The sequence below is a fragment of the Haliotis rufescens genome, unplaced genomic scaffold, assembly GCF_023055435.1.
Source record: "Haliotis rufescens isolate VD_foot unplaced genomic scaffold, xgHalRufe1.0.p SCAF_1, whole genome shotgun sequence".
Lineage (NCBI taxonomy): Eukaryota > Metazoa > Mollusca > Gastropoda > Lepetellida > Haliotidae > Haliotis > Haliotis rufescens.
This window is the reverse complement of record NW_025963779.1, coordinates 22862445-22888150: the sequence shown is the minus strand read 5'-3', so window position 1 is coordinate 22888150 and position 25706 is coordinate 22862445. Positions and strand designations below refer to the sequence as shown.

Genomic DNA, 25706 nt, shown 5'->3' with positions numbered 1-25706 from the left:
ACTTGTTTAGACAGGCGCCCAGTCAGTTTTATTCAATGATCGCTCCCTTATACCCATAATGCACAGGAGTTCCTGTAACAACTTGCATTGTCATTTACTGTAAGTGTTGTTGATGTTTGTTGATAATTAGACTTGCATCTGGTACAAACGCAGTTGATATTCACCTCTACTGGTCACATTCATTCATTTTGTATGGTATTTAAAAAATCGGTTGAATATTAACAGTTTTTCCCCCTTAAAGTGGCCATTATTTTACTTTTCGCTGATTCCTTCTGTTTTCGCTCACGTTATTCCCATGCTTCTGAACCCATATGAGAAAATACCTCCTTCGTTATAGTAATACATTTGAACGTACAGTAGTGCACATAACTAGACACTTTTCACCAATTGGGGGTAATGATCATATCGGCGTATAATCACGATAATCAGCAAATACGACTAAAAGGTCTTTTGGAGGATAGGTATTGTAACTAGCGAGTGCTGTGTGTCCTGTTAGGCTAGTTATTAGTTGAGTACATAGACTATATGAACAATATGAGGTTACCACGCACTGACATTTTTTGATACAAAAAAGACTCTGCAGCATTTTCAGAGCATCATTTAACCCATCTCACTCATTGACACTGAGACATACAACATACATGGCTTATTACATTATTATCACAATTGGAAATAACAGTGTATTTGGTTGAGTATGTTCAAGAAGAGCCATGTGAACATGATTAATCATAGGATAATGAACTGATTATAGATAATATATGTATGTTAAACAGGATAAATCTTCTCACAGCACATTGTAAATAACATTGAAAAAAGTGATAACGACTTGGTATGGTCATGATACAGTATGGTAGTAAAAGTAAATCATGTAAGTAGGACTGCATAAATTTCCTTTATCTCTGACAGATGGAACATCATAATCAAATTATGATATCTAATTTGAATACTTTCCACACATGTTCAACTTTTGTGCATTTGCAGCACCAATGGCAAAGAAAGAAATATCATCTACCATGTTTACCAAGTTTACATGTACAACAAATCTTTTTCAGAGGCTTCGTTGCATTATCTAACCATCCTAAAACACAAATATTTTTCACTTTGGGGATTATCTACCTTCTTGATCATGTTGATGATTCAAATGAATTAATGTGAATAATAATTATCCTTGACTATTATTTAGTTTATAATATAGCAGTAACACATACCTACCATGCTTCCAGTACACAGATAGAGGGAGTAACTGATTATTTTTTATTTTATAACACTGTTAACAGTCACAGGCATGAGGTTAGCTTGGTTTGATAGCAACACAAACATTTAGTTTTTTTAAGAAAACATAATTTCCAGTCTGTCATCAGGGACCATAGCCCTCATTTATAAAACGGACAGACTCAATTCAGAATTTAGGCATCAAGGCCCAAAGTATAATGCAGATTGGATATTAACATTTGTCAGGTGATGTACATGATTAGATTTTAAATCAAGTTACACATTCCTCATTATAAAGACATGTTTTAAGAATACAGAAACAGCATGGATCATATCAGGATTTTCAGAGTTTAGCAGATTTGTCATTAACTGAAAATACCTCTTTAAAAATACCTTGCAACATGGGGAGAAATTTATACCTTAAATGGGAATGTGTTTCACATATGAGGAAGACATGGTATTTACCCTCTACTTCTCCGGATGAACAGTTTGTACAAATAGAGCTCACAATATCACCGTCTCTGGACCTGCAACATACATTTAAATTTGAATTGTGCAATGAAATTCTAAGTTTGCAATAAGCTCTGATGAAAATATCTTTCAGTTTGTAACATTTATAAAACTGCAGCAATTGTGACAAATAAATTAATACATAAATTTACTGCAGGCCATAAGGACTCATACACATTTAAAACTACGGGCCCATCATGATGTCTACCTGCCACAGGCCTACAAGCAGGCACTTGTGTCAAACGCTGCATACGTTGATTCATTTATTGTGCATATTATTTATTTTTTTTGGTAATAATTTTTTTATTCAGGGTTCAGGATACATTGTACACGATATAATGCTTATTAATACATTAACTGTTTGCACATCATTTGTAGTGTGAGATTGATATTACTAGTGATCATGGTGATAATAAATGATTTAATACATAATATATATGTATTACATGATGGAATCCCCTTTTTTTATCATAAAAACAACAGCCATTCACACTTCTCATACAAACACCATTTACACGCTTTCACACAGGGACGCCACAAGCACTCTCATACACACACACACATTATATTCTCAAAGAGAGATCTCAAATCTCAAATCAGTGGTTTCAATTGAATAATACGGAAATGTAGACACTAACACATGTGCATACCATAATATACGCATGTACACAAGCATATATATATACATGTATATATATATATATATATAAACACATACACATACATATCCTAAAATTCAAAAAGGATATGGTACATCATCCAGTCTTTGTTAAATTCCAAGTGCATATTATTTTGATGTTTTTCTTTTGTGTGTTTCAGGCTTAACCAGTAACTCTAGAATAATGGATCGCTTATTAAGACTGGGTGGTGGTATGCCGGGGCTTGGTCAAGTAAGTATAAAGAGAACCTTTTGATTATTGTTGTCTGGGCTAAATGTTTTCTGTGTTCACAGGGACTTTTACCATGTTTACCATCAGGTTATCAGAAATCTCCACTGCCCTGAGATCATATTAGCATTTATTATTTTGATCTTCCTCATGAGTGGTAGCTTTGAAGTTGTCCCAACCCCAGCAATAATCGCATGCTTAGTCACAGTGCACAATACTTGTGTGACATCAAATCAGGAAACCTGTCTCTCTAAATGATTTTGTTTTGTAAACATTCAGTACATGTATCACTAAAGTAAAATGATTATGTTTATCATTTTGTCATATTTTATGATATAAACATGATAATTGTACTCATGTCCTAAAGTTGGATAACCATTCCTATAGACCCCTTTATTCTGGAAGGCTAATTGGTGAACCAAGTGAACTCCTACCCCATGCATGCCATAGTCTCAACAGTATTCAAAATCTTAATATGCTGTCAGCTTCCCTGGACCAACACTGGCACTAGTGACAGTGTCAAGCTCTACTACACAGTGTACTGCTGGGTAGCTTCAGACTTATTGAGTTATGTCAGGATGTTTTCAAACTCTAATCAGTTGTTTATTCTTAAGGATTAAGACTGACTTTGTAACATGTTTTCAAAATTAATAGGAATCATTGAGTCTTTGATGTTTTCTGCTAAAATGATGGCTATCTTAGTTTACGACACTGGTAGCAGTATCCACATCTACAGGGCTAAGAATTAACAGAAGCCCATTAGGCCCAGGGCTAGTACAAATTTCCAAATTTTCCCATTGTTTTATCATTACAAGGGTCATTTTATCTTTACCCGGGCTAGTTAATATGGTAAAGCATTTGCGTTAAGTTCTAACCCTGCATCTAGGATACCCATGATGATTGTACTCATGAATTGAAGAACAAAGTGAATGTTGTTTCTTTCATAGGGTGCCACCCCATCAGATGCCCCTGTTGTAGACACGGCTGAACAAGTCTACATATCCTCTTTGGCACTGCTTAAGGTAAGACGGCATATCTTTCTACAATGAGAATGTTGGTCATTCAGGAAAATATTTACATAATTCTCAGTGTATGAATCTGCATTGTTAGAAGGCTATGAAGTCCTTCTGTTCTTATCTTGTGAATTTGTTGTGTTTAACTTATCTGATGTGTGGCATTATTCAGCATTTTGATTTCTCAATGTGCTGTTGTCAGGAATTCAATAATTGCAACTTGTGCAAGTGTACAGTGGTTAAATAGTGATTTCTCTGGTTATTGGCATGAGTTCTAGTCCAATACTAAGGGATGAATTGTAAAGTTTATTCTAATGTGGAGTGTATATATATATATATATATGTTTAATCTGTTTAATTATTAACGATGTGTACTTGTTGTGAAAGGAATTGTGGACTAGCTTGGTCTAGCTCATGTTATCTACACTTTAAGTCTTGTTATTGTTGAAATGCCAAAAAAAACAAATTAACTTGAGGTGTGTTCCTCATAATAAAGAAGTTGACATCCATAAATTCTCTCTGTCAAATTAACTTGTTTGTTCAATTGAGTAACCCATTTTGTTATATACTTCAGTATGAAAGACTGAGTTTTCTGAAGTTGAGAAAAGTAATATTTTCATTGCAGTGAAAGTAGCACTTGATATTTCACTGCAGTGAATATAACACTTGATATTACACTACAGTGAATGTAACACTTTGACAGATCTATTGTCATACAAGAGTTACCTCCCTGCCAAAATGTCTCCCTTTATCGTTCTTGTCTGGCTGGTAGTGATACACAAATTGTTGACTTCCTTTTTACCATGTTTACTTTAGTTCCACATTGACAAGACAAATATTGAAATAATGACAGATGGTCCTTTATGGAGTAAATATCGTTTCTTGTAATTTTGTATTCTCTTGAAAATGTTTTGTAATTGTAATTTTCTCTTTTAACTCGTCAATCAAGAGACTGTTCTGTTTTGTAAAGCACCATTTTTGTTACTTGGTCATTGTGTATTCTTTCGCTTCAAATAGCTTTAAAAAATATTTTCTGTTGAAGTTGATTTTGTATTTAATCATATATTTATGATAAAGCATTTTAGTGACCTCAAATATTTTGTATTCATAGTTTGCAAACTCGAAACTGCTTTTTGAGTCACAATTAGAAGGGGTGGTGAAACATTCCTGCGTAGTTAGGGTGAATTTTCATTATAAGGTTTTACTTTTGGAATCAAAAAATTAATTTTCTGGAAGACGATAAACAAAATATTATTGCAGGGTGGGGGTGGGTGGGGGGGGGGGGGGGGGGGGGGGGGGGGGGAGTCGTTTCTGGAGCACAACTTAAAGGCTGTGAAAGACTTTTCATCCAAACCTGGTACATGTATTAACCAAGGGCTGAAATTGAATGTTTAGGAATGTTTCTTTTTTTAATTTTTCTCTCTTTCCATGGAAACAAGTTTGACTTGTTTGAAACGGAGGTAGGTGTCGTTGCCGGAGAAGAACTGTTACATGTATTAATTAGTGGCTGAAGTGGTCCCTTGTGCTATTTAGGAATTATTTGGGTTTTGGGGTGTGTTTTTCCTGTTTCCATGGCAACAATATTGCCTTTGACTGTTCATAGTGGTGTGTTTCAACTTTGTCTGGACCATATCTGTTAAACTAATAGGTATTCTTTCATGAAACTTTGCACGCAAAAAGAGTAGGTTGTCAACAGGTGTCTTTTACTATTCAGGGATTTAAAAAAATAATTTTTTTACTGTTTCCATGGCAATAGGTTTGATTTTGACTCTGTTCATAGTGGTGTGTACCTGACAAAGACATACATTGTTCCGAATCCCAATTCCATGGGAATTGTTCTGATAGCTCAATGACTACTCTTGTATACAGACAGACAGATTAGATAGAAAGTCTCTCTTTTACACACTTTGTGTCCACTGACAAGGATAACTTGACCTATCATCTTCAACATGTTTAAGATAGATATGATTTTGCAGAAAAGAAAACATCATCTGTGATTAATAAACAGTGAATAGTTCTATCTTGTCCATGCATCAAACAAAATTGTAAATTACAATTCCATATCTTATATCTCTATTCAGATGCTGAAGCATGGACGAGCTGGTGTACCAATGGAGGTTATGGGTCTCATGTTGGGGGAGTTTGTGGATGACTACACTGTCAGGGTCATCGATGTGTTTGCCATGCCACAGTCAGGAACAGTGAGTATCAACAAGTCCTTCAGGTTGTGGTCAATCATCAGTAAAAAGGGCCTGTTTATTAGCATGGTTAGAAATGAGTCACCAATTGCTTTGAGCTTGTGTTTCAATAAGTCCATGCAAATACAATGTTCATTCTGATGATACATTAAGTTTAGGTGACTCTATTCATTGTAATGGATGCTACTAATTGATAAGACTTTAAGGACTAAAGCTTGTCTTTCCTTACCTCAGGGTGTGAGTGTAGAGGCAGTAGATCCAGTGTTCCAGGCCAAGATGTTGGATATGTTGAAACAGACAGGGAGGTGAGTTTGGGCATAATGCAAAAAGCTTTTTGATGACGTTTCCTGGTTGCTGTAACTAACAATGAGTTGGTGCGATCTGCTTATCAGTTCACACGATTTTGCTGAAATTAATGTAAATAATATGGAATGAAGTTTTGAATAAAATGATTAGGTAGATACGAAATGAACTAGTGTATTAGCAGGATTTAATTGCATACTTCAATACAGATTTGTTGACATTGTATTTCCAGTGTTACATACACTAGGTAATGTCTTTGCATTGGGGAAAAACATCAAAAGTCGATGTTGGCATGTATTATGCACACACCCTCTACTCAGCCATATGTTTTGGAAAGAAATGTGCACTATGCTCAAGAAAATGGGGGAATAGAGTTTTTAACCTAAAGCCAAGAGTGTCATCTATTGCTTAATTATTCCCTAATGTTCTAGAGTGATGTCATATTCATAACAGTGTAGGTGTTTTCTTATGATATAAATTGACCTGTTCATATTCTACCAGACCCGTGAAGATCAAGGGTAGAATAGGTCTTCAGCAACCCATGCTTGCCGTAAAAGGCGACTATGCTTGTCGTAAGAAGCGACTAAACGGGATCGGGTGGTCAGGCTTGCTGACTTGGTTGGTACATGTCATCGTATACCAATTGCATGGATCGATGCTCATGATATCAATCACTGGATTGACTTGTCCAGACTAGATTATTTAAAGACTGCCGTCATATATCTGGAATATTGCTGAGTGCGACGTTAAACAACAAATAAACAAACAAAAACAAACATATTCTACCATGATTTGAGAGATCATTTGAAAGCTCACTGACACTTTGGTTTCAGCTTGGAATGTAATGTCAAAGAGTATTTTGTCTTTGTATTTGACAGACCTGAGATGGTGGTTGGATGGTATCACTCCCATCCTGGCTTCGGCTGTTGGTTGTCAGGTGTCGACATCAACACACAACAGAGTTTTGAGGCTCTGTCCGAGAGAGCTGTTGCAGTTGTTGTAGACCCCATACAGAGTGTGAAGGGCAAGGTCAGTGGGTTCAGTCTGCTACCAGGCAAACTGTTGATTCTTTGTTTTCTTTGAACCTTTGCAGATTTTAAAAACATGATGAGGTGACGTCAAATTTCATTACTTGTCATTTATTATGATCCAGTATGTCAGCATTTGCAAAGGCCAAGGCCATGACCTTAATGTGAACAGCTACCTGTTTTGAATCCAGTAAATCAACTGAATTGCTTTGATTGGACGACACAATAGATCCGACTCTTATTCATTTGTCTTGAATATCAAGGCAACAGGTCATGATTTTGTCAGATGGTTTACCAACTAGTATTTTAATGTTATCTTGCATTATTAGTCCATTGTGCCAGGGGGCACAGGTGGCCCTGTCATCAATTCGTTGTGCAGAGTTGTGTCCCTTGGGCACCCCAGAAACCTATGATTGTGGGCTCTAATCCCATTTCGCCCCGATTATGTTTCTAGGTTTGTCGGAACCATACACATGCTCGTGGGTTTCACTTCGGGCTTTCCTCCCACAGTAACCTGACACGCCGTGATATAACTGGAATACTGTTCAAAGCAGCATCAAACCCACCTCTCATTGTACACGAATCCTTATGATCCCAGGGACTTTCTATGCTTCTTGTGTAAAATTCTGTCAAATTACCAACCAGGCTATATGCACCAGTGACCGTGGAAGCTGATCTATTTGTATGATATAAGTTGCTTGATTGCAATTTTGCTGTGCATTTAATTGATAATACACACTTCTTGACCTTCCCTTCTTTGGAAATTAAAATGCTAAAATAATGATGTTTTCTAACAGGTTGTCATTGATGCTTTCCGTCTCATCAACCCAAACATGATGGTTCTGGGTCAGGAACCTCGTCAGACTACATCCAATCTCGGCCATCTCAACAAGCCTTCAATACAGGTACAAGAGTACTGGGTGCTGTGAGACAGTTGGCTATGGGTGTCAAACCTACCTGTAGTATTTGTCTTGAACTGGATTGGTTCTTATGTTTGTAGTCATTTACAAGTGGTATGCAATTTTCATGATATTCACCATACAGTCAGTATTCTAACTCACTGCAATATCAAATTGTTTGCGGAATCATCACATGTTATCAGAACGGGAACTGGGCTTGGAAAATGGACAACCTAACAACTTGTGAAAATTCATCAGGGCCAGTTATACAGTTAACTACAGTTATGATGAACTCAAAGGGACCACTAATTGTAGTTCCTTACAACCATAGTTCATTATAAACGTAGTTTACTGTATTTATTTATGCCTGATTAGACAAGAAAACTAATTTGTTTTTTGGAGGATATGAGGGTATCACATTTAAGTTGTCATTGTTAGTATAAACTTTCCTGATTCATGAATGAATATATGAATAGTATTTGTTTTTAGAAACCCTTTGTGGGACTGACTTTAGGCAAAGTGAGATATTGGTGCCCTCGTTGTAGCCAGGACTGGCTTGACAGCACTCAGTTGAATGATTAGTTTGTTCCTGTGGTTGCTCTGCTCAGTAGAAACACACAGAAATCATGTTGTATTTTTGTTTCCTGTTTGAATTTGTGTATGATGTAATAGGAAGATTGTTTTCTCTTAGGCTCTGATCCATGGACTCAATAGACACTACTATTCCATTGCCATCAACTACCGCAAGAATGAACTAGAACAAAAGGTATGTAGTTTTATCTACTGCACCATTCGTGCTATGTATCCATTGTGCTCTATTTATATTCAGAACTACTTTGTGAAGGCCTGATTTCAAAACATATGTAACAAGTCAGTTGAACACAATGTAATCATGTAAGATACATGATGCATGCTTGAGCAATACCAGAAATTAGTTGCCAATTGTCAGAGTTGTATCCAGATACTGTGAATTACCTTTGTGATTAGTCTATGAAAACAGCCAGTTGTTTGACCGTGATGAATTACAAACCTTCAACGAAACTAGGAATGATCATATCTTATTTTGCTGTGTTCAGTCAAGTTGACAAAAAAGTGAGGTCATTTCATAAAAGGGGAGGTCATTTCAAAAGGGTAGCCACAAACTACTTGGTGATCCTTACTCTCAGCATGGCTTGTAAGGGTGCGTTTTCAGAAATATTTACAAATTATCCTGTTATCGAATTTGATTTCTTGAATGCACATTCAACAGACACTGGTTACCTATTTCGGTCAAACAGCAACCAAACAATGAAACCAACCACTCCTCTTGGAAAGAGTGGTCGGTCCAGGACAATGTTTTGCCCATCATGACAACAAGGCTGTAATTAGCTTGCTCTTTCCCTTACTATTTGGTTTGCTGATCATCAAACTCATGAACCGTAGAGTGTGCCTTCGAATGTCCCATCGCAAAATTCGTCAACTTTTGCAATACTTTGTGTCAGTCAAAACTCAATTGCGTCTTTGACATTTGACACTACCACTATTTCTGATTTGTCTGACATACAGAAACAAAGCTTTGCCCATATTGGTTAAGCCAATCATAACATTGTTAGTAAATAAGTCTATCAAACAGCCTGTTTTTCATGTCAGATACTGCAACAAAGTTCCTTACAGTGATATTTCATTCAGTGTAATGAGAGTCTAATGTCTCATGCATTGTGATCGAGCTTGCTTTGTCGCATTGCACACTGCTCACTTCCAAAGACTGGCAAAAGAAGCACATTGACAAATTATAATGTCATAAAGTTATTCATGTTGATGTATATATTTCCTCCATGTTTGAGCCCAATTGCCTCATGTGGGTGAACATGCTTGCGTCATTTTTTAGAAAGATGTGATGTCACCCTATGAAATGAACACTGATTTTGTGCCAATTCTCTCGAGAACCTGTTTCTGCTGAAACACCTGTCAGTATTCCTTGATGACCATGACCACATGATGGATGCTTGTAATTCAGTACATCTTGTTTCACTGGAGCCTGTGTTTTTGTCTGGCTGCAGATGCTGCTGAACCTGCACAAGAAGAGCTGGGTGGACGGCCTCATGCTGCAGGACTACAACACTCACTGTAGCCTCAATGAGAAGACTGTCAAGGAGATGCTGGATCTGGCCAAGAACTACTCTAAGGTTAGATTACTATATTTGCTGTCTAAACTGAGGATCAGGTGGTCACAATGTAGACCTGGTGGATTGTATGCTGTCTTCCCCTGACAATGTAGATTGTTACACATTTTGTCAATCTCTAGTTTGTAGGGTCCAGACTCTGTTATTACAAGCCACTGTGAAAACCTGGATATTGTTTTCTGCTGCTTTGTACCACATTGATTCACTGTACCCATTGACCAATAGCTGATTCAAAAAGTTATTGAAGTGTCTGCAGTATTGATAGCTCTATCTGAGGAGCAATATTTGTGTAAATTCTCACCAAGAGTGATTTTACAATTGTAAGATTTCATTGAGTTCATTGTTTTCATTTCAGGCTTTAGAGGAAGAAGAAAGTATGACACCAGAACAGCTTGCTATAAAAAATGTTGGAAAACAGGTGAATTTTCAATTACACTTCATTAGAGTCCCTGCCTACCAGTTCAACTACCAGTTCTTTTCTTTATTAATAACATTTGGTTATTGTAAAGATATAGTTAATACATCTGTGGTAATATCGAGATCATGTTTTTCTACGGATCACCTCCCTTGATATTATGCATAGGTTGAAGTCATACTTTTTCACGAGTGCAGCAAATATTGTTCATAGGAATATGAAAGTGGTCATGCTGAGCATCTTTCAGTTGTATTTTCTTGTGGCGGTATGCTGCAAGTCTATACCTCAGCAGAATGTTAGAGGTTTCCACGAAATTTAATGTAGCCACCATCGCAGGACTACCATGCTTCTTTCCCCTACAAGCCCTATGATCTGGGAAGGATGTTTATCTGAGGTTAGAGACTGGCATCTTTTCAATGGCCTTCTCCAAAAAATGGCCCGGGAACAAGTGAAATGGTTCCTCGCATCTTTGTGCTCTTTTTTATGCCCCCGACATATAATGCAGGACATATAGTAATCATCTGTCTGTCCATCCATACTTCATTTCCAAAGCATAACTTGAAAACTGTGAAAGATTTTTCATCCAAACTTGATACATGTATTTACCAGTGGTGGATTTTGTGCCTTTTGCTATTTAGGATTTTTTTTAAATTTAGTTTTCCCTATTTCCTTGGAAACAAGTTAGACTCAGCTAAAACGGGTAGGTGTCATTTCTGGAACAGAACTAAAAAAACTATTCAATTTTATTTATGCAACTTGTACATGTATTAATCAGGGGCTGAAGTAGTAGTGCCTTTTGCTATTTAGGAATTTTATACAATTTTATTTTTCCCGTTTCCACGGAAACAAGTTAGACTTACCTGAAACTGTTAGCTCTTGTATACAAACAGACAGATTAGTTGTAATTGTCTCATCAAGTTGGACTTACTGTAACAGTCAGATGATTTGTCCTCTCAAATTTGTGAGGACCAGGGGAACTTGAATGGAAGTCAATGTTTATCAAAGATCAAGGTCACAATGAATATTTTGGGATGTCACAGGCAGTTTCCGTAAGAGTAGCTTCTCATACTAGTAATAGGTATTTTTTCAATACAAACATGCAGTTGTTAATGCATTTGAAAACAGGAAGCGACATTATAAAGTGTCAATAACTTTCTCATTAAGCTGCAGCTAGAGGCATAGAACTTTCCATTTTACATTTTACATTAAGCGTGTGTTTTAAAACAAACAGGATGTGATGTTGTTAGACAAGAAATGAAGATAGCCATGATTGATATGTGTTGTCCCAAAGTAAGGTCATCAGACTGAAAGTGCATTTGGATACTGGTAAGTCATCATATTTTTAACCTTTGACAAAATAACAATTTCTAACAATGTCTGTCTTGTTGGCAGGATCCCAAGCGTCATTTAGAAGAGCATGTAGATGTCCTGATGACCAAGAACATTGTGCAGTGTCTCGGCTCCATGTTACATACAGTTGTATTCAAATAGACACTAATACCATCATGTGGAGTGACCAATTCCAGTCACAGAAAAAAACACAAAATTAATGTTTTGTGAAATAGAAATACAGCAAGCTCATCTTTACACTTGATGGGTGAACTGCTGTTCCTCTGGTATGATGTCAAGACAAAAGGAAACCCAGCCCAGTTTATTGTAAAAGATGGAATATTGCTTGTGGCATGGACATTTGAGGTGTCTGGATTGGGAAAGAAATAGATGCACATAAGTGCTAATCTCCTTGTATATACTACTTTATGTGCTCTTGTCACCTTCCATTGTATTGCTTAAGCTCATTTCATTTGTATAAAAATTATGTCAATGAAAACATCAAGTGTGTTTGTTCTTTTACATTTAAGCAAAGCTTGTCATGAGAAACAGTGTGTAAACCTTGGTGTCATTGTAACATGTTCAATATCCTATTGGCAGTTGATTTTGTGATGAGTCTACCCTCAGGGAAAGTCACAACAACTCCTGGAGATAAGTAGGTGAGAAGATTTATCCATATTCCCAATTACAAAGGGGCGGTTGGGTAGCCTAGTGGTTAAAGTGTTCGCTCGTCATGCCGAAGACCCGGGTTCGATTCCCGACATGGGTACAATGTGTGAAGCCCATTTCTGGTGTCCCCTGCCGTGATATTGTTGGAATATTGCTAAAAGCGGCGTAAAACCATACTCACTCACTCACCCAATTACAAATGAAGAAGGTTGGATAGAATTATGATTTCACTTGAAATACCCAGCAACAAATATTGACCGAACTGTTTTCAATGTGACTAGGTGGGAGTGTTGAGACAAATTTTGCTTTGATCCCCCATACTATTACTTGTAAGAGGTGACAATATTGCACGTCAAGCAGAGGCAGAGTGATGTCCAGTGACCCTTCCATGGACAATATGCAGTGGCATTCGAGCAGTCATGGTGATACTGCCCCATATCATTACAGACCAACAACAAAATCTTTTATGTTGGCTTGTGTTGGCGTTAGCACTGGGTTCCTTAAAATGCCTCCAGACACATACATGCCTTTCCAGAAAGCCGAGAGTGAACATGGTGAATATGGTCTCATCTGAGACCAGTTTCCACTCACCAAATAACATTGACACATTCTAGCCAAATGCCAATGTGTTGACGGTGGTACAGGGTCTTTACAATGGTACAACATGCGGACAATTTCTAATCTTCTGGTCAGCAACTCCGGTGGCCGGTGCAAGTAAACTGTGATTTCATTGGCTGTTTGGGCCTTGTTTCTGATTAATAGATCCTGGACTTGTGTTGTTGACCTTAGGGTCCCTGTGCTGGGCCGATCAAAAATATTATGTGTCTGCAGAAACCTGTTGCTAAGTCTGCAAATCACAGACAGACATATTGGCAGCCTCACATTGAGTTCTACCAGTCAGTATTATACTGTATTAAAGCAAGAGAAGAGAGATTTCGTGTCACTGTAGGTATTTAAAATTAACAATAACAATTTGACAAATTGTACACAACAGTCCATGAATTGTTTCAGGTGTTGGAGTGTTTGCACGTCTGGCAATCATTTTTCAAAGCTGATCTTTGTTCTGACAGCTGATCAGAAACCCATGGTGGTTATAAAGAGGCGACTAACAGGATCGGGTGATCAGGCTCGCTGACTTGGTTGATGCATGTCATCATATCCCAATTGCATAGAACTATGCTCATTGTGTCAATCACTGGATTGTCTGGTCCAGACTTGATTAATTATAAACTGCCATTATATAGTTAGAATATTGTTGACCGCAGCATTAAACAACAAACAAACATTATGTGCAGAACATTTTAAAGCTAAAAAAAAATAATAGTCTTGGTTCTCAGGCACCACCTGCATAATCATAAAGTCTGCCGTATGTTTCGTTTATATTTCAAATTTCAACAAAATATAAAAATCCTGATGCATGTATGTGAAATAAATGCGATCCAATATAGCACACAGTTACTTCCCTTTACATGTGCACTGCTTTGCTGCGCATCTCATGTTATGTTCATGGCGGCAATAGGAGTTTGTATGCTTGTTTATGTTGGGAGGCCCTTTCCTTGGTTGATTGTACACAACTGTATATTTGGTTACATCAAAGACGTATATACATCTTTGGCTACTAGTTAGAACAAGCAACAACAACAAACACCAGCCGCCAGCACGATATATACAAAAGTCATTGCCTGAGAACCAATTCATTTATTTTTTTAGCTTAAGAGGAGATTTCTGAGTGATGATCCAGAGAGAAAAGGTGGTGTTCTGATGAAGATTATTTGTGAAATAAAGACATCCATTTTCATAAATCAAAAACCTGTTTTCAGAGAAGCAACCCTTTTATTTCAACAGCATTAATAAGTAAATGGTGTTATCATGGTTATGTTATTGATAAGTAATGAAAAGTCAGTTATGTACCGACTACATTGCTCTGTAAGTTTAGTCTTCATCAACAGAATTAAACAATAACAAGGTAGCAGTTCAAGTTCTTTGAGACATATCCCAACACCCTACCACAAAATTTAACTGTGAAACGGGTCCATTTCTGTGCTTCTTTTATAAAAATGATTTTAAGAACAATCAATCGGACCTATGCATAGAAGTTGTGGAGCAACACTTACGCACCGAAAAGGGTTTTTGACTTGGCACAATCTTCCTTGCATAGTGATGATATGGCCATTAGAGATGCTATATGTTGACTTTTACTGTGACAACCCAGAACAGTTCATTTTGTGGGATGGAAAATTTGCAGACCCCTTCCCAAGCATACAGAATTTAATCTGACATGAAAACATTTAGACTGCTCTCCAGTTCGGATATATAATCAAGCGAGTTTCTTGCACTACAGATTATGCATTGTACACGCAGTAGAAAGCCAGTTCTTGCTGGAATCAAGAGGACTCAGAAGATTCTTCACATGAAAATACTAATCAACATCAGTCACATCCTGAAGGATTTTCCAGACACTGATCTGTAAGACCCATGAAATGGGATAACTAGGCATTGCTAAAGCTCCCAGCTGCTTGCTGTAACAACAGTCTTAATAATGGTGCAACATTCTAAACTGGTTAAATATTGTGTAAAGAATCAATCAAAACTATATAAAACTATATATATAGGGAGGGAAGTAAGAGTGACTGATAAGGCAATCTGTTGACATGTTATGTTCCTGATGATCAATATTAATATTCAACAGTATTTATACACCTACATGGTGTACATCGTTGTTAAAATACAAGGCTGGACAAATATCTGACCATTGAACTGACTACCAACAGCAAAACACAACCAAGATTTATGCTGCCTGCATTACAAATTCTCAAAACAAGTTATCACAAATTCAACATAAAATTGACTACACCTATCACAGATCACCAAAACATGCCAGTGTTTCTATTTATTGCATGATATCAAATAGATGGATTCAGATGATTGGTTGAGAGATACCCTCACAGGCAATGGATGTCAGCTCAAGCCTCTGTTAGTCCCAGCGATCCAGCACAAATGCTGTGTTGTAACCATTGGTGGTCACAATGCAGAGTAACGTCCATGCAATTTCAGCTTTTATTCATTGGAGAATATTTTGGAATGATGTCTCTTCATACATGATTTATCCTGCAAATGTCTGTGCATAGAAATCTAGAAAGGCGTGGATATAGATTGTTCTTGGTTACAAATTGAGCACTGTCGGAGGACGTCCAGCCATTGTTCACTGAGCAACCACTGTCTTGACGTAATTGATTCGTGCAGGATGGTCATCTGCTGGTCTGTTGATGGGAGTCCACACTGGCTCACCAACAAACAACCGCACAGCCTTGATGTAGTTCTGAAAGGAATAAATAAGTTACCAAGTAATGAATTATATCATATAATTTCAAAGTTTTTAAACTTATCCTATCTCACACTATGCATTTCTTCTTTCGTTCTTACGTGGAAACGCGCTTGAACAATGTTTCTTTCTTCTAAAAAGAAATCACCTGAACACATCCAAGCATAACCATGGTCACCACCCAAACAAATGGGTCACTAACTTTAATCCCATACATAGCGACCTACAGGACCTGATCATGTGAATACCCCTGCCACATCATTCTCTTTCTCATCACCACTCCGCGACTGCTGTGGCCTTTGTTCAATGTATTTACCTACACAAATGCCAAAAGGTAATATTGATAGTTGGGCTAAATCTAAGGAAGCAGTATACAGGCCTTCCTCTACAAAGAAGCCCAAATGTGTTACAAAGTTGGCTTCTCTTTCACCATAACAGCTGTGAAAAACTGTGCCCCACCGCCCAACTGTGAGGTAAATGCATAGTGTCAGACATTTGCAAATTTTACATCAAATTGTTTATTTTCTATACTTTTCTATACTATACAATTTCACATGCTGTATGCCCTCCCGACAAACCCCGCATCACTGCTCCTCTAGCTGGTTAGCTCTGAGAATGAGAACGACGTGGCAGAGGTATTCACGTGATCAGGTCGTGCAGGTCGCTAAGCATTGGATTACAGTACGTGACCCATTTGTATGGGTGGCGACCATGGGATACTGGGATGCGTTCAGGTGATTTGTTTTTAGAAGCTGGAACTTTGTTCAAGCGCATTTCCACATAGGATCAAAAGAAGATGTAAGAAATGCATAGTGTGAGATATGATAAGTATATAAATATACAATTTATGGCAATGTAAATTTTCGCAAAAACATTCTGATGAAACCCATATATATATTAACTCCCAAGCTAAATGAAAGGTTTCACAACATAATAAGTCACTGGATGAAATATAAGTATCTGAATGTTCAACACATTGTTAAATAGTGAGTTAGTGAGATTGGTTTAATGCCACTTTGAACAGTATTTCAGTTATGACAGCTTAATGTGGGAGAAACCTCTGAAGACATGCACAGTCACAACTTGGTTGAGACCCACAAGCACAGATATAATTTTTATTTTTTTATTTTATTTTTGCAATTTTTTTATTCATCTCAGTAAGTCACTTAGTAAGAAAAGAAAAGAGACAAAGAATAAGTGTATACAGTATTCATCAGTGTTGTACAATAAATTCACTTTTCAAAAGCATATTCTTTGTCTCTTTTCTTTTCTTTTTGTTGGCAAGGCCTCAAAACTTTACAGAAATAATTTTGATCTTGTTATCCATTATCAAAAATAACCTGAAATGAAACAAAAAAAGAGAAAACTCAACAGTATAGTTTGCCGCTAAGACCTGGGCAAAACCAACCCATCCTTATCAAAATTTAAGGACCACATATTTCCAATATCAATGCATACTCCAATAGACGTTTTGCAGTCTTGCTGTGTATGCAAGACCAGTTTATAAGGTGTTTTCAAACTCATGTTATTTTTAACCTGAGACATAGGTCGAATCAGACCTAAATAATAATAGTAACTGTATACATGCAAGTATAGGTAGTATATCCTGAAATTATATAGGACTAAACACTAACATTAGGTGAGGTGAAATGTGGTTTAACGTCGCGTCCAAGATTATTGCACTTATATAGCAACTGTGTGTGTGTGTGTGTGTGTGTGTGTGTGTGTGTGTGTGTGTGTGTGTGTGTGTTTGTGTGTGTGTGTGTGTGTGTGTGTGTGTGTGTGGCTGCTTGTCCAGACGGATCCTGATTTATAGTGCTAGCTTACTGAGGTACCATGCCGCAGTTTAACATGAATACCCCACTCAGACACAGTATACTGACTCCAAGCCGACCAGTCCTTGTTTTAGCCCCTTAATGCCGAGCGCCAGACAGCGTAACAACAAGTACCATCTTTTAACATCTTTTGGTATGATGCAGCCGGGGATCAAACCCTGGACCTTCCGCTCTCCAGGCGGACGCTCTACCACTAGACCACGGAGGAGGTCAACACTAACATTAAAACATAAGTGTTGAACTGCATGTTCACTCACATATTATCAGATTTGTTGAAAAAGTGGGTCAACTATATTATGCTATTCCATCATGACACAACAAAATCTATTTAAGTAGGACTTATAACATTAAATATAGATGATGTCAAATGTGTTGGAGCAGGTCTTATACCCTACTGCATGTACACTGTCTGATTATCAGACTTTTCTACTGTTGAATAAGTGGGTCAAATATATTATGGAATTTCATCATGACACAGTAAAAATGTTTTACCGTAGGACTTGTGACATTAAACACAGAGGATTTTGTAAGTGTTGTATCAGGCTCTATACCGTAAATAGTAACATAATGGTAACTTTTTGCAGTAGATAGATAAATAGATAAAATACAAGAACTGACAAGCGTATGACCTGAACAGTCCACTCCCATCCCAACCAACATTCAATGTGACAGCATCACAATTCGCATAGAGTGTACTGCACTCAATATTTGTCAATTATTGTCAATAATTAAGGATAACATTTTACCAATCCCCAGTGCATATATAACTAATGTTTTTCTCTGTATGCATGATGAATTACGGGATATAAATTAGTTTCACAAACATGTTGTACTGGAATATAAAACATATGTCACATCATTCCCGAACACTAGTGGAAACACAACACAGTATAGATATGGTTGTATAGAGACAAGAGATAAACAGTTTTATCTTCAGTGAAGTACATGTATGTGGGTCTAGTACATTATAATCTTCCATCAACACTCGGCATATCTATTCAATGTAAAACATGAACACTGAAAATGGATGTTACCAGTGTTGTCACAGGCTCTACACCACTACTTCAGGCATACAATTAATTATGCTATTCTGAAATAGTTATGAACAGGATAGATAATAACATACATGAGGTGGATGGATGGATGGATGAATGGATCCATTTCCAGCAATAGAAACAAATAGCTTTAGTGCACTAGTCCTTATAATGATAACATATAGCAAAATCCTTAAAAAGAGCAAATTTCTACAAGTCCTAATGATACCTCATATTGGGCTGTTTGGCAAAGACTATAGCACTTGTGCCAATTTCTAACGCTGATTTCTCTAACACCTGTCAGTCATTGCTTACATTAATGATGAAACTTATGGTCACTATTACTTGTAACATAACCATGATAATGCGCACAAGGATACAAAGTTACATTACTTGATAGAGGCCATAAACTTAATCATTAATGTCAGCAATGGCTGACAACAGATATTGGAGAAAGGGATTGTGAATACTATGCTGTCATTACCTTGGTGTCTAAGGTGAATCTGTGGTAGATCCCAGCAGGCAAAATGAGGAGGTCGCCCTTCACACACTCGATTCTTATCCACTTGTCATCCTTATCTCGAACATCGAAGTAACCGCTGCCATCAATGATGAGCCGAATCTCTTCATCAGAGTGAAGATGCTCCTCAAAGAAAGCCTTTATCTAGTGTGGAAAGGACAGTAAGCATAATCTTACATGATGAACAGCATATTTACTGAAAAATGAACACATAATGAGTGAGTACGGTTTTACGCCGCTTTTAGCAATATTCCAGGAATATCACGGCGGGGGACACCAGAAATGGGCTTCACACATTGTACCCATGTCGGGAATCGAACCCGGGTTTTCGGCATGACGAGAACACATAATGACATTTCCTTATCGTAAACCATTATTCTGTTACATTAAACATCAGGCAGTTAGTAGATAAAACATAAAATGGACAATGGACAGCAATATTCTAGCAATATCACGGCGGGGAACACAAGAAATGGGATTCACCCAAATGTTTACCTTCACTTCATAATTTGGTAGAGTATCCTTTTTAATTTCGATCAAATCTTCATACGAATAACCTCTATCCTCACGGAGCTTTTTCAGGGCGCTGTTCTCCAGGTAACCATCTGCATCCATCTGTTGACAAAACAAGCGATGAGAGTCAATGTCCATCAATTATGAGTTTCTCATCTCCATTCCCAGTTTCAGAAGATGACAGCAGGGGAAATGAACAATAAAAATAGATAAAACCTTTGGTTAAGAATACAGCTGATACATCGCCTTTGTCTACTTTGTTGAACATTATATCATATAGTATTCAAAATAAAGCATCAAAGTCTATGGTTTATTGTCCTAATTTTAATGATAAGCACGGAAGATTTAGGGGTTCCCAGATTCAAACACTGTACCATAGTGTCATCAGAAGACCCTGGTTTGCAAGGCTTACAGTTTACAAGAAACAACAAAGCAAAGGAAGAGTTACTTCCCTTCTACTAAATCCTGAAGAAATACAGTGAGGACCTTCTTAAAGAAACAGGAAGTTCTATTTTTTCACTACAGTGCTGCACATATGTAAGAAGGCATGCTATTTTTTCACTACAGTGATGCACATAGGTAAGAAGGCATGCTATTTTTTCAATACAGTGCTGCACATAGGTAAGAAGGCATGCTATTTTTTCAATACAGTGCTGCACATAGGTAAGAAGGCATGCTATTTTTTCAATACAGTGATGCACATAGGTAAGAAGGCATGCTATTTTTTCAATACAGTGCTGCACATAGGTAAGAAGGCATGCTATTTTTTCAATACAGTGCTGCACATAGGTAAGAAGGCATGCTATTTTTTCAATACAGTGCTGCACATATGTAAGAAGGCATGCTATTTTTTCAATACAGTGCTGCACATATGTAAGAAGGCATGCTATTTTTTCAATACAGTGCTGCACATATGTAAGAAGGCATGCTATTTTTTCAATACAGTGCTGCACATAGGTAAGAAGGCATGCTATTTTTTCAATACAGTGCTGCACATAGGTAAGAAGGCATGCTATTTTTTCAATACAGTGCTGCACATAGGTAAGAAGGCATGCTATTTTTTCACTACAGTGCTGCACATATGTAAGAAGGCATGCTATTTTTTCAATACAGTGCTGCACATATGTAAGAAGGCATGCTATTTTTTCAATACAGTGCTGCACATATGTAAGAAGGCATGCTATTTTTTCACTACAGTGCTGCACATATGTAAGAAGGCATGCTATTTTTTCACTACAGTGCTGCACATATGTAAGAAGGCATGCTATTTTTTCAATACAGTGCTGCACATATGTAAGAAGGCATGCTATTTTTTCAATACAGTGCTGCACATATGTAAGAAGGCATGCTATTTTTTCACTACAGTGCTGCACATATGTAAGAAGGCATGCTATTTTTTCAATACAGTGCTGCACATATGTAAGAAGGCATGCTATTTTTTCAATACAGTGCTGCACATATGTAAGAAGGCATGCTATTTTTTCAATACAGTGCTGCACATATGTAAGAAGGCATGCTATTTTTTCAATACAGTGCTGCACATATGTAAGAAGGCATGCTATTTTTTCAATACAGTGCTGCACATAGGTAAGAAGGCATGCTATTTTTTCAATACAGTGCTGCACATAGGTAAGAAGGCATGCTATTTTTTCAATACAGTGCTGCACATATGTAAGAAGGCATGCTATTTTTTCACTACAGTGCTGCACATAGGTAAGAAGGCATGCTATTTTTTCAATACAGTGCTGCACATATGTAAGAAGGCATGCTATTTTTTCACTACAGTGCTGCACATATGTAAGAAGGCATGCTATTTTTTCACTACAGTGCTGCACATATGTAAGAAGGCATGCTATTTTTTCAATACAGTGCTGCACATATGTAAGAAGGCATGCTATTTTTTCACTACAGTGCTGCACATATGTAAGAAGGCATGCTATTTTTTCAATACAGTGCTGCACATATGTAAGAAGGCATGCTATTTTTTCAATACAGTGCTGCACATAGGTAAGAAGGCATGCTATTTTTTCAATACAGTGCTGCACATAGGTAAGAAGGCATGCTATTTTTTCAATACAGTGCTGCACATATGTAAGAAGGCATGCTATTTTTTCACTACAGTGCTGCACATAGGTAAGAAGGCATGCTATTTTTTCAATACAGTGCTGCACATATGTAAGAAGGCATGCTATTTTTTCAATACAGTGCTGCACATATGTAAGAAGGCATGCTATTTTTTCACTACAGTGCTGCACATATGTAAGAAGGCATGCTATTTTTTCAATACAGTGCTGCACATATGTAAGAAGGCATGCTATTTTTTCACTACAGTGCTGCACATATGTAAGAAGGCATGCTATTTTTTCAATACAGTGCTGCACATATGTAAGAAGGCATGCTATTTTTTCACTACAGTGCTGCACATATGTAAGAAGGCATGCTATTTTTTCAATACAGTGCTGCACATATGTAAGAAGGCATGCTATTTTTTCACTACAGTGCTGCACATATGTAAGAAGGCATGCTATTTTTTCAATACAGTGCTGCACATATGTAAGAAGGCATGCTATTTTTTCACTACAGTGCTGCACATATGTAAGAAGGCATGCTATTTTTTCAATACAGTGCTGCACATATGTAAGAAGGCATGCTATTTTTTCAATACAGTGCTGCACATATGTAAGAAGGCATGCTATTTTTTCAATACAGTGCTGCACATATGTAAGAAGGCATGCTATTTTTTCAATACAGTGCTGCACATATGTAAGAAGGCATGCTATTTTTTCAATACAGTGCTGCACATATGTAAGAAGGCATGCTATTTTTTCAATACAGTGCTGCACATATGTAAGAAGGCATGCTATTTTTTCAATACAGTGCTGCACATATGTAAGAAGGCATGCATCTCCATATATTTCAAACCATTTAGCATTGCAATTAGATACATACAAACTATTGAAATACAACCATAACCATATCCTCTCTTGTTATGTCTTAATCATAAATCATGAAGCTACTTAACCTTTTTTATGAAAGATGGGCTGATAAGATTATCTGACACGTTCCATAATACCATGTATAATACATATCCTATTATTTTTTTACAAAACAAACATTTGTATTGTTTTTCTTGGATATTTTTAATATTTATAGGCGAAACAAATAATACACTTATAAATAAACATTCTGATCATACCTTGAGACTTCAATTATGAGATTAATTTCATTTAGGTTCCATGAATATGCAGTGCTAATTTAAGCAACATTCAGCAGCTCTGTGGATTTTATTTTGCCACAGTCAGCATCTACTTTTCAAACTTTGTTCAAACATACAAAACTACTTAATAGGATGAATAGTCATCTATGTTTAATTTCTTAGAATAATATATCATATAAGAAAAATAATATACTTTCTATTTTTAAATATAGAAGAACTTTGATCAATGACAAACAATGTTCATGAGGTTTTCCTCGACTGTTTTCATGTCCCACAGATGAGACTCCATGTTTGCTGCGAGAAAAGTGGTACTACAACCATGGAATTTTGGCATATATTTTTTTATATAAATATAATGTAAGTTAAGAGATATGTGATGGAAGTACATAGGATAGAACTATCTCTGAGTAGGCGATTGATAAGCAGATCTTAATCAGCATCATTCTTGATAAAGAAATATTTTTCAGTTTTGGCAGTGTGTAGATGTCGATCAGTGGAATTGGTAGCTCGATGACTTCTGTGATGGATCAATATGATATGTATTTCTCTTTTTTTGTTATCGACCGATAGACTGTGAAAATTGTGACACTAAGAGATAGGTGGTACCATTGAATCTAGAAAAAGCGGGAATGGAAGTTAGTGCTGTGACACTAAAACTAATTTCCCATGCTTGACGAGGGTGGTATGCGGAGTCTAAGGGAGCTGTAACGTGCTGATGACCAGAAGATGGGTTGGCCAAAAGTCACCCAGATGATATCTTTTTAAGTACTGCCATACTCTTTCGCACTTCACATCATCTAGTTGTATATGGAGTGTAAGAAGGTCATGCAATCTGAGGACATAATATAACATTGGAAATACTCCTTCATAAATAAATAATTTGAAAGAGCTACATCATCCCCAGGAAGCAGGGTGTGGCAAGAAGAATTTAAGTGGCCGAGGTAGCACCCTGGAAACCTCATTTTTCATTACCTCACTTTGAGAGAAAAGCGTCTGACAAAGATGCAACAAAGAAATCAAAACGGATACATTTGACTCATGTCTTCACTGGTGCATGACCAGGTCCTACATGGAGAGAATGCTGCTCAATATCAGAACATCTTCTATAGGTCATACTTCAAACCCATGTGAATCAGTTTTATTTCATCCATTTTACAGAGTACCCCTAACAGCAGTCAAAATTCTCCCAGTGTGTCTAGGTGTCTGTCATTCAACTGCAATGTCCTGCCACTATACCTGTATAGCAATATCAAGGTGGGTCATCTGCTTCGCTGAACATACAGCAGGTCAACAACACATGGCCTTGAACTTTCAAAGAGGCTTTCCATGGGCACTCTGCACCTTCTTCTACGCCGTTATTGACACCATAACACCCCCACAGTGTGTCTAGGTGTCTGTCATTCAACTGCAATGTCCTGGCACAATACCCCATTCCATCCCCAGCTCTAGTAGCCTTTACTCATCCCCTTTTGGGGGACAGGACATTTTTCATTTTAGGGGTTGGTGTGGGGTGACAATTAAACATGATATTGGACTGTATCATGTTTAATCCCCACCAAAATACATGTCACACTTTTTCATGCCACCCCCTCCCTACATTACATGACCAGTCCCTAAATAATGTTAAAATTTATATTTGTATAATATAAAAAAGAGTGGAAACGTGTCATTTTTTCAATTGGGTCATTCATCACGGGAGGGACGACTTACCTGGTAGTATTCGACACCAGCCAGCTCTCTGAGCGTAGCTAAGTCGACAAACTGCGGAGGTTCCTGCATGTGGGGCTGACGCTGATCAGTGTCAGAACTGTCCATAAACCACGCCCTCACCATTTTAACTGCTGTTAGTTTAGACGATCAAATGCGTTGTGCAGGAATATGGATCTGTTTTGATTCATGTAATCCGTCACATGTGGAAAATCGGGCCCATTCGTCACCACTCGACACTTTCCGTAACCAGCCCCGTCTCTAATATCACAATATACGCAAGTTGAAGACGCGCATAGGGAGCCGGGAACCAGCTTAGGAATGACACCGCTCGGGTAAACTCGGGTTTATGTCGCTACTGATACATTCGTGACCAACTCGTGTTATTCCGGGACAAGCCGATAGTGCAATCTGCCAAGAGGGAATGACACGAGTTGGTCACGAATCAGGCACGTCAAGGTTGGATGAATTGATGTGAGGGTTAACCCATTTGAACAGCCGACTGAAAAACACCGATAGACTTATTACTTCTGGTCTAACCCTAATAAAGATGGGGTTTGAAGTGACAATTATTAATCTATTAAAAACCAAGCACAGGGCAATTACCGTGGTTCCTCGATTAACCATCGGGCTTATATTTCTTTCAGATACATGTGCTCTTTATCCCCGGCGGTTAATCGCAAACATATAATGGGGAGAGTTCCGTTTATGGTGGGCCCATAGAAATATGACACAGTTCTATTTTATTTTCAAATAATATGTTTTTAAATGTAAACGTTTTATAAGGACTGCATGCTCATTTGATATAGAGAGAGGGGTGGGGCATAAAAAATGTTACTAGCTGTCCTCAGGTCAATCTCACGCCCCCAACCCCACCTCCATATAATAAATCACCAGTCCCTAAATGCTGAACTAATTCATCGCTCAACAAAC

At 37.4% G+C, this 25706-nt stretch overlaps 2 protein-coding genes across 2 annotated transcripts; one reads left to right on the top strand and one right to left on the bottom strand.

The window, feature by feature from the left end:
• The first annotated feature begins 21 nt into the window (after positions 1-21).
• LOC124131590 (26S proteasome non-ATPase regulatory subunit 14) lies at positions 22-12457 on the top strand. The gene is made up of 11 exons (XM_046494957.2): positions 22-99; positions 2542-2612; positions 3557-3631; positions 5704-5823; positions 6055-6125; positions 7002-7152; positions 7949-8056; positions 8742-8816; positions 10090-10215; positions 10568-10630; positions 12020-12457. Exons 2-11 carry the CDS (start codon positions 2565-2567, stop codon positions 12116-12118), a joined length of 936 nt encoding a protein of 311 aa, XP_046350913.1. The 5' UTR covers positions 22-99; positions 2542-2564; the 3' UTR covers positions 12119-12457.
• Positions 12458-14438: 1981 nt separating this feature from the next.
• Positions 14439-25013, bottom strand: LOC124131589 (1,2-dihydroxy-3-keto-5-methylthiopentene dioxygenase-like). Its single transcript, XM_046494956.2, has 4 exons — positions 24777-25013; positions 19832-19951; positions 19301-19480; positions 14439-15944 (listed from the first exon to the last, which is right to left on the bottom strand). Exons 1-4 carry the CDS (start codon positions 24897-24899, stop codon positions 15828-15830), a joined length of 540 nt encoding a protein of 179 aa, XP_046350912.1. The 5' UTR covers positions 24900-25013; the 3' UTR covers positions 14439-15827.
• Positions 25014-25706: the final 693 nt, after the last annotated feature.